The sequence below is a fragment of the Indicator indicator genome, chromosome 19, assembly GCF_027791375.1.
Source record: "Indicator indicator isolate 239-I01 chromosome 19, UM_Iind_1.1, whole genome shotgun sequence".
Lineage (NCBI taxonomy): Eukaryota > Metazoa > Chordata > Aves > Piciformes > Indicatoridae > Indicator > Indicator indicator.
Genome location: NC_072028.1, coordinates 10,173,259 through 10,183,030, shown reverse-complemented (window position 1 = coordinate 10,183,030; position 9,772 = coordinate 10,173,259). Strand labels below are relative to the sequence as shown.

At 62.2% G+C, this 9,772-nt stretch overlaps 1 protein-coding gene across 1 annotated transcript; it reads right to left on the bottom strand.

Moving 5' to 3' along the window:
* Positions 1-1,316: 1,316 nt before the first annotated feature.
* SPIRE2 (spire type actin nucleation factor 2) lies at positions 1,317-8,876 on the bottom strand. Its single transcript, XM_054389538.1, has 15 exons — positions 8,660-8,876; positions 5,544-5,581; positions 4,912-5,271; positions 4,500-4,583; positions 4,254-4,418; positions 4,067-4,153; positions 3,821-3,944; positions 3,568-3,737; positions 3,321-3,471; positions 3,065-3,198; positions 2,335-2,469; positions 2,195-2,262; positions 2,082-2,109; positions 1,612-1,727; positions 1,317-1,527 (listed from the first exon to the last, which is right to left on the bottom strand). The coding sequence occupies exons 1-15, from the start codon at positions 8,874-8,876 to the stop codon at positions 1,317-1,319; spliced, it is 2,088 nt and encodes a 695-aa protein (XP_054245513.1).
* Positions 8,877-9,772: the final 896 nt, after the last annotated feature.

Below are 9,772 nucleotides of genomic sequence, written 5' to 3'. Positions count from 1 at the left end.
GTCTGGGGACACGGGTGGGAGCCAGGGGATACCTTGGATGGGACCAGGACTGGGGACATGGAAGTGGGCAGTTCGGGAGGAGTGGAGACGGGGTGAGGGGTTCCCATCGTCTCCTGATGAGGATCGTGGGTGAGACAAATCCCGTCGACATGGGCGAGAGCTGGGGTCAGCCTGCAGAGAACCCAAAGGGACAGTCTGAGGTGGACCAGGGGCTGGAGGCATGCAGTGTGGCAGTTTAGGGGGGTAGAGGAATGAGGAGGGGAGTGCCATTGGACCCCAGAGGGGTCCTAGGTGGCACACAGCCCAGGACACCGATGGGATCCTGGGGACAGGTTGGCATGGGCCTGGTGGGGGGACAGGAAACATTTGGGGGTGTCAAGGGAATGGGGTAGGGGGGAGTCTCACAGACTCTTTACTGAGTCACAAGTGGGACAGAGCCCATCCAAGGGTCAGCCCCAACACAGGGGCAGTTTCAGGGGCATGAAAATGATGGGGGGGGTTCCCACTGGCTCCATGTCAGATCATTGGTGGGACAGAGCCTGGGGACACAGGTGGGAGCCAGGGGACAGGCTGCAGAGAACCCAGAGGGACAGCTTGATGTGAGACCAAGGATACACAAGAGACATTTAGGGGGAGCAGGGGAATGAGAGAGGAGGTCCCGTGGCTCCTAAACTCGGTCATAAGTTGGACAAAGCTCAGGGACATGAGTAGGAGCCAGGTGTGCTTGGGGCTGGGGGTACATGGGTGGGATGTTTTGGGGGAGAGGTCATGGGGATGGTATGGGAGGATGCCACCAGCTCCTGTGTGGGGTTATGGCTGGGACAAAGCCTGTGGATGGCAAAGCGGGATACTCATGACCAAGGAGACTACAGTGTGTGTAGGGGGCGGTGTGCAGGTGTGCAGGGGGCGGTGTGCAGGGGGCGGTGGGACAACCAGCCCTAACCTGGGGGACCAATCAGACCCCCCCCGAACCTTCCACCCCTGTCCCCACCCACTCCCCCCGAATGCCTCCTGAGGAACACCTCCATGACCTCAGGGCAGCCCAGCGGATTTATTAACTGGGGTGGGGACATACAGAGTGGCCGTGCCAGCCCCCACCGTGGCCAGCACCTGCCAGGGCTTGGCACAAAGCGGGGCTGGGAGGCAAAGGCTGGTGACTGCAGGTGCCCTGCAGCAAGATCCATCCCCTCAGGAGGGGACAGCAGGTGTCCTGCCATGTCACCGGTCCTCACCTCCCCCGGTCCGTCAGTCAGGTATATAAATATAGAGGCTGTATGTATACATCCTATGTATATGTATGTACATCGCGGTCCCCTTCACTTGTGCCAGCAGTCGCCGTAGAGGGAGCGAGCCTTGGCAGCACGGTGCGGCGCCGCGTTGAGGACAGCCACGCTGCGGCGGCTGGAGCAGATGACGTCGGTCACGAAACCGGCGCAGTCGCCGCAGACATCGCGGAGGACGGAGCCCTGTGCGTAGATGTGGGGGAACTCCTCCTCCACCCGGCGCCAGGACGTGCTCTGCAGCGAGCTGCCGGCACAAGGCACCCCGTCAGCCCCCCAAGGATGAGGAGGAGAAGGAGTGGCGAAGAAGGCTCAGGGCTGTGGGACTTACTGGAAGGTCTCTCTCCTCCGCAGTGGCAGGGCTTTGGCCAGCAGTGAGCCCGGCAGGCTCTCGAAGCCCAGAGCATAGACAGGGATGTGAGCCAGCTTCTTGGAAGGCATCTTCATCTGCCGGGTGGGCGGGTGTCAGGGCAGGACAGGGGCAAGCAAGGGGTAAGTACAGGGATGGGGCAGGAACAGGGACATAGATGGGACAGGGACAGGCATGGGGTAGGGACAGGGATGGGTCAAGGACAGCGTAGGAAGGGACGGAACAGGAACAGAGGCAAGAACAGGGACAGAGATGGGGCAGGAACAAGGATGGGACATAGATGGTGCAGGACAGGGACAAGGACGGGGATAAGGATGGGGATGGGACAAAGATGAGATAGGGAAAAACAGGGACAAGGATGAGGATGGGAAATTGATGAGATAAGGACAGGAACAGGGGCACAGTGACACCAGCCAGAGCCAGTTCCTTACCTTCAGGCTGCAGGAGCTGCAGACAGACCTGGGGACACAGAGAGAGGCCAGTGAGCAGGGCCACCTTTCTGCCACCCTCCCAGCCCCAGGGTACAGCATGGCACCGTGCTCACCGCTTGCAGAAGAGGCATGCTGCAGGCCAGGAGAAGAGGGGGAACTTGGCCCTGCAGCAGCAGCAGACCTGCAGGCAGAACAAGGTGAGAGCCAGGGGGCCAGGTGGGTGGCACTGGGTCCCTTAGGTCCCAGGTCCCACCTTGCCCTTCCGCAGGCTGCTGTAGAGCTCCTTGCTCTGCTGAAACTTCTCCATCTCGGCCTTGACCAGCACCCTGCGAACATTCATCATCTCCTCCACAGTGAGGGCCAAGCTCTCCACGGGGTGGCTGAACTCCTGCTGGCAAGGAGGGTCATCAGCCTGTGTTGCCATGGGGCTGCAGCACAAAGCACAGCCTGGTGTGTCCATGGGCCAGGGAGAGAACCTCCCAGCATGGGCACAACATCCCTGGCATAGGCAGAGTGTCCCCAGCCAGGGCAGAGTATCCCTGGCACAGCCAGGGCATCCCAGCATGGGCAGAGTATCCCTGACACAGGCATAGTGTCCCTGGCACAGGCAGTATCTACCAGCATGGGTAAAGCATCACCAACACAGGCAGAACCTCCTGGCATGGGCAGGGCATCCCAACATGACCAGAGCATCCCTGGCATAGGCAGAGCCTCCCAGCTTGGGCAGAGCCCCTTGGTAGGGGCAGAGTGTTGCTGGCATGGACAGAACTTCCCAGCATGGTCAAAGTATCCCTGGCACAGTAAGAACCTCCTGGCATGGGTGCATGGTATGAGCTGCCTCAAGCCACACATCTCATAGAGTGAGTGCACTGAGATGCCATGAGGACACCCCAGTCACATTGTGTCCTCATGCCAGGCTGCCATGTGCCCATGGTCACGGTGTTCCTAGCCTTGGTGTCTTCACTTCCACCACCAGCACTCACCAGCCAGAGATGCTTGGAGCTGGTGCCAGGAGCAGTGCTGGATCCCTCCTCTGGCCTCTCCTCCACAGCACCAAGGGCAGTCTGGGGTGGTGCAGAGCTATCTGGCCGTGGGTGGCAGCTAGCAGGGACAGAGCCTGCAGGGAGGGACAAAGAGGATGTGCCAAGGCCATGCTGCTCAGTGCCAGCCCTGCCACAGGACACAGCACAGATACCCTGGGGATGGGAGAATGGGGGTGGCACAGGGTTTGGTGGGTACCTGAGCGGGGTCGGGGCTCAGGCTGCAGTGGCTCTGGCTCTGGCGGTGCAACCTGGCCAGTCCCCAGCTGGCTCTGCAGCTGTGCCAGGTCCTGCTCCGAGAAGGAACGATCCCGCTTCAGTGGCACCTCTGTGCCCGGTGAGTCCTCCTCCTGCAACCATGAGTACCGTGTCACTCTGGGGACCTCCAGCACCTCCTACGTCCCTCTAACCCCCACCCTTGCACCCCACCAGGTCCCCTCTCTCACCTCAGAGATGTTCATCTCCTCCATCTCAGCCAGCGTGGGTGCCTTGAGCAGGACACGGGGGCGTGGGCGTGCTGGCATGGTGCTGGATGGGCATCGGGAGAGCTCAAGGCAGGAGCTGGAGGCCAGGCGGTCCGAGCAGGCATGTGGGATGCAGGGCAGGGAGCTGTAGCCTGGGGATGATGACATGGCTCAGTCCTGGCACAACAGGGACCCCCCCATGGTGCCAGGCACATCAGTAAGGGGATGTTGGTACCTTTCTGGCCACGGTAGGACTTCTCTACAGGTCGAAGCTTCCTCTCCTGCCTGATTTCCTCTAGGATCTTCTCATGGAGTGTTCTCTGCTTCTGGGGAAGGGGCCGCAGCCGCCTCTCTGATGCCTGTGGGGTGCACAGAGGGGATCTCAAATGGTGGCCACAGCTTGAGGGTGACCACCCTTGGGGTGCCTATCCAAGTGCTAGGCAGCACCATGCCATGGAGGTGTCCTGGGGCCAGCACCCACCTGCTTCAGCGGTGGCCGGGAGCGGATGAAGTCAAGGATGAGTTCATGGGCATCCTTCTTCACCCGGGGTGGGATGTCTCCATCCACCTGGAAGAGGGCAGAGGGGCTGTGGCATCAGCACTATGGCTGGTGGGTAGCAGGGCACCATGGTGGGGCTGCATCACAGGGGCAGCCTGGGCACACTCACCATGACCTTGCGGAGTTTGTAGTTGCGGGCACGGATGTCCTGCATGAGCATCTCAAAGGGGGTGAGCTGGTACTCGGTAGGCAGGGGGTTGAACTGCTTCTCCTGCACCTTCTTGAGCTTCACGCCATGACGCAGCTCCCGCATCAGCTGCACCCACAGCCGGGCCTGGCAGGGCGATGACAGACACAGTGTCACACCTCTGGCACAGTCTTGGCGTGGCCCCCGTGCCCAGCTGTGCCACTGTACCCAGTCAGTGTTGCGCAGGCTGCCCAGTTCTGCTGCTGCCCGTCGCTCTTCTGCCTCCTCATCCTCCTTCAGCTTCTCCAGCATCTGCCATGGCACAGGACACCGTCACCACACTTGGGTGTTCGCTGACACCAAGGGTCCAGCTGGGGCTATGGGCTGTGCCATGATGCCACAGCCCTGACGTGTACCCTCAAAGCACCCCCATTCCCACTACAAGCTGGCACTATTGCTGGCAGCAGCCCTCTACAATGGCACAATATGCTGGGAGAGGGTGTATGGTCAGACACCAGTGCTGGCATCTCTGGTTGGTGTGAGCAGAGAGAGCACTGTGCTTGCCCCAGCGTGTGGTGGCTTTGGGTGGTCTCCTCAGCCAGACAGCAGTGCCAGCTGTGCCAGTGGCATCCACACTTACCTCCTTGGCATCCCGGATCTTGGCAAGGAAGGCCTTGAGCTCGACGGTCTCAGCGAAGAGTGCCCGGCAGACAGCCTGGTAGTGTGCCTGTGCCTCAGCAGGGTCAGCCAGGCGGGCGGCACAGTACCTCATGGCCTGCCCAAAGGTGCGGACAGCACGCGGCGGCCCCTCCCCTGCCTCCTCCTCCTCCTCCTGCCCGCCATAGCCTTCGTCGGCCGTGCCGCAGCCACTCTCCTCTGAGTCGCTGTTGGTCATCAGGTCGATGAGCTGCTCCAGCCGAGGGCTCAGCTCCCGCTCCTCATTCTCATCCAGCCCCCAGTCCAGTGCCCGGTAGATGGCAAAGCCCAGTGACTGCACCATCTGCGGGGAGGTGGCGTCAGCTGGGTCCTGGCCAGACCCTGGCACGGGAGGGATCCCCTTGGCATGCCCAGCTGGCATCAGTTGCCCCCTATGCACTCTGTGCTGGGTCTTGTCCCCTTGCTGCACCCAAGGACCCCATCACCACCACCACCAAGTGAGGAAGGCAGGAAGCAGTGCCCACCCTGGGAGCCCCTGTGCCAGACTGCAGTGGCAGATGAGTCATATCACCAGCAAATGGCAGTGGGACTAGGCAGGCACCCACCCCTACATACCTGGGCTTCAGCAGAGGGCGTCAGCAGCAGGGGCAGATCTGGGGGGGAAAAGGGCAGAGTCACCACTGGCACCCATGGCCCCACACTGGGCATCACCCTTGGTGTCACCTCCTGACTGGCAGCCCAGGGGTGCTGAACCTCCCCAACTCTGGCTGTGGGGCACCCAGTGGTGCCACCCTAAGCAGGTCACATCACCAGCTCCTACCCTAAGCCAGGACACTCATCCTTAGCGGGTCCCAGTGAACACCAACAGTGTGGGCACCAGCAGCATGAGCAACAGCTGGACACCAATGGTGTGGGTGCCAGCAGCATAGACACCAGCAGTGTAGGCACTGGCTAGGCATCAGCAGTGGGGGCACTGACAGTGCAGGCAGTAGAAGTGTGGGCACTATCTGGGCACTGGCAGTGTGGGTAGCAACACCATAGGTACCAGCAGCATGGACACCAGCAGCACAGGCACCAGCAGTGTGGGTACCAGCAACTGGGCAACTGGCAATATGAGCATAGGCAGTGTAGGCACAGGCAGTGTGGGCATCAGCAGCATGAACACTGGCAGTGTGGGCACTGGCTGGGCACAGTGGTGTGGGCACCAATATCATGGTCACTGCCGGTGTGGGCACAGGCAATGTGGGCACCAGCAGCGTGGGCGCTGTCAGTGCAAGCAGCGGCAGCATAGGTGCCAGCAGCACAGGCACTGGCAGTGTGGGCACTGGTGATACTATGTGCCCAGTAAATCATACTGCTTTCCCTGTCAGAGATGGCATGGCACACCCCCAGCACTGTGCCCACACACACATGTACAGCACATGCTCGTGGGCAGCTCAGACCCTTGGCAGCAGGATGGGCATGGGCTGAGCAGTAGGGGTGGCATTTGCAGGGCACTTGGATTCACTTTCCTGACAGTGCTGCAGAGCTGCTTCCCATCCTGAGGGGGCATTGACTATTAGCTCTCCATTTAGCCAATCCATGTGGCAGCTGCCAGGATGTGCCAGCCATGTGCTAGCTGTGTGCCAGCTGTGTGCCAGCCATGTGCCAAGAAGGCAAGATGGTGCTGAGAAGAGCAGTGTGAGCAGCAGAGATATGGTATCTGGCCCTGTTGTAGTGCCATACACAAGCCCAGCATCGTCCCCTGACACTGGTCCTGACACAGCAAACACTGTGGGGCCCAGGCTGGTGTGCTGAGCATGATCAGTGCCAGTGGTTCCCTCCACGAGAGATTTCCCATGGGATGTGGAATTTGAATGGCTCTGGCACAGTGGCCATGATGGCTCAGGGAAGGGCGTGGTGCCATTCTAGACCGGTGGAGCTTGTGGGACTACACTGTGCCCCGACATTGCTGCCATGTGGCACTACCCTGGTCATGGAGCTACCCCACATACTCTGGTCCCCATTGGGCACTGGCAGCAAGTACACGAGGTGACACTGCAGTGTTCACCAGTGCCAAGCACTAACCATGTGCCATTATCCCCAGGCACGCAGGGTGAGGCAGGTGACGCCGTGTGCCCCGCTCTGTCATTAGGCGCAGGGTGCTCAGAGCCACCTGCCGTCACTGCTGGCAGCTGGCCCAGCTTCAGAACAGTGGGTACCTGCCAGGGCCCTGCCCAGCAGCGCCAACCACCTGCAGAGAGGGCACGGCTGTGGGGCCAAAGGTCAAGGGCGGTGCTGGGTCACAGTGACACTGCCAGGGAGGATGGGGAGGATGCCACCGAGCTGGGGACAGGGTCCTGGGGGTCACACTGGGAAAGGGCTGGGGTCCCATGGGTCACACTGGGCTGGGAATGGGGTTCTGGAAGACGCTGTGAGTTGGGGATGGGGTCCCAAGTGGGACACAGTGGGCTGGGGACAGGGTCCCGTGTGAACACTGGGTTCCGGCTCCTGGGGGACACTGGGCTGGGGTCTCATGCGGACATACCGAGCTGATAGTGGGGTCCTGTGGGGTACACTGGGTCGGGGACAGCATCTGGGTAAATAGGTGTGTTCGGGCATCTGTCCCTGTCCCTGTCCACCTGTCCTTGCAGTGTGTCATGCCTGCCCTGATGAGCTTGGTCGGTGTCCTACAGCTCCACAATGGGTCCCGGCCCGGTGAGCCCCGCGCCCACGGGCCCCCTGCACACGTATGCACCTCGGTCCAGCCCTGGCGGTTCCGGTGCCACACCAGTCCTGCAACCCCGAGTCACCGTCCCAGTGCCGGTAACCGCAGTGTCGGCTGCACCAGCGCTGGTCCCAGTTCCCCTTGGCATCACCGTGGCGTGGGGTCGGGCCTCATTCTCGGCTGTACCGGCTCTCCTGGTCTCTCTGATGCCGCAGCCGGTGCCCCCCAGTGCCGCAGTAGTCCCCTGCTACAGGTACCCGCGACGCCAGCGCCTGCCCCTCCATTGCCCTTGCCGGTGCTGCTTCCTCTGCCCATCCCCCGCTGCCGGTGCGGGGCCCCCTCCCCCGCTGCGATATCCCCGGTCCCCACGGTGCTCCTCGGCGGGCGGCGCGGTGTAGCACTCCTTGCCGGTATCAGCAAGCCCTGGTGTCGGTAACTCCCGGTGCCGGCAGTTCCCGGTGCTAGAAAACGCCATTGCCAGTAGATTCCGGTGCCAATAAGCCCCGGTGTCGATAATTCCCTGCACTGGTAAGCCCCGGTGTCGGTAAACCCCGCCGATAAGTCCTCGTGAGGATAAGCCCCGGCGCCGGTAAGCCCCGCTGCTGGTAATTGCCAGTGGCGGCAAGTCTCTGTGCCTGTAAGTCCCGACAGGTTGCTTTGGTTCCCGGTGCCGGTAAGTTCCGATAGATCCCGGCGCCAGCAGGTCCCAGTAATTTCCAGTACCGGTAAGCCCTGGTAAATCCCGGTACTGGTAAAGCCCGGTGGCAAGTAGGTCCTGGTGCCTGTAGATCCCAGTAATTCCCAGTACCGGTAAGACCCGGCGCCAGTAGGTCCTAGCGCCGGTAAACCCTGCTGCCCGTAGGTCCCAGTGCCGGTAGATCCTGGTTGCCGGTAACTCCCGGTAATTCCCATTACTATCAAATCGTCTCCCGTTGCCCCCTCCCCCCTCCCCCCCTGCCCCGCTCCATGCCGTTTGCTGATCGTTGCCATCACCACCCCTTGGCGCGGCGCGGCGCTCACTTACCGGGCGGCGGTGGCGGCGGCGGGGGCAGGCGGACGGTGCCGTCTCCTCGGAGGCGAATGTCGGCGGTGCGGAGCGGGGCGGCGGCGGGGGCGGCGGCGGCGGCGGCGGCTCGGCAGCTCTGGAAGCAGAGCGCCCAGGCCTGCTCCTCGTTCAGCGGCTGCTCGTAGCACTTCAGCACCTCCTCCAGGGACAGCTCCCGCGGCGCCGCCCGCGCCATCGCCCCATCCCCGCCGCCGAGACACCGGCACCGGCACCGCCACCGGCACGGCACAGCAGCTAGGGAGGGAGGGAACACGGCAGGGGAGGGTACTAGCCATGGGACCGCCTCCACCGCCGGACGGCCCCGCCTTGTGCCGCCGACGCCGCAGCCGGCCGCCGGGGCAGAGAAACGGGAGGGGGAAGGGGAGGCGGTGCGCGGGGGGTACGGCGGGGATTGGGAACGTTTGGAACGGTCTAGGATGATACGGCGCAGGACGGATAGGCTCGGTATGGTGCGGGACGACAAGGCTTGGATCGGTATGAGGTACGGCACGGCTCGGTTCGGTGTGGTGCGGGTCGGCATGGCTCGGTACGGTGCCGTACATGACGGGACGGTGCAGTGCTGTGTGGCACGGCACGGTAACCGCACCGACTTGGTTCGGTTCGGGACGGTAGGCTTGGTATGGTACAGGACAGTGCGGTACGGGACTGCACGGCATAGGAGCAGACAGTGCGGTGCGGTATGGCACGGCACGGCTCTGTATGGTAAGGTACGGGACAGTGCGGTACGGTACAGCACAGATCGGAAGAGGACAGCGCAGTAAAGTGAGCCACGATGCAGCTTGGCCCGGCCCGGCTCAGCTTGGCCTGGCACACAACGGTACAGTATGGCTCGGCACGGCATGGCAAAATACGGTATGGCACAACACGGTATGGCACAACACAGCTCGGCTCGGCGCAGATACAGGATTCAGTGCTCAGGATGAGTGCAAGGTGTGGGGTGCAGGACACATAACGGGGCACAGGACACAGTGCCCAGGATGAGTGCTGGGTTCACAGCTGGGTGTAGGGTGCAGGTGCCTCCAGGACACTGGGTGCTGTTGTCCCCAGGGTGATGGGTGCAGGACACAGGAT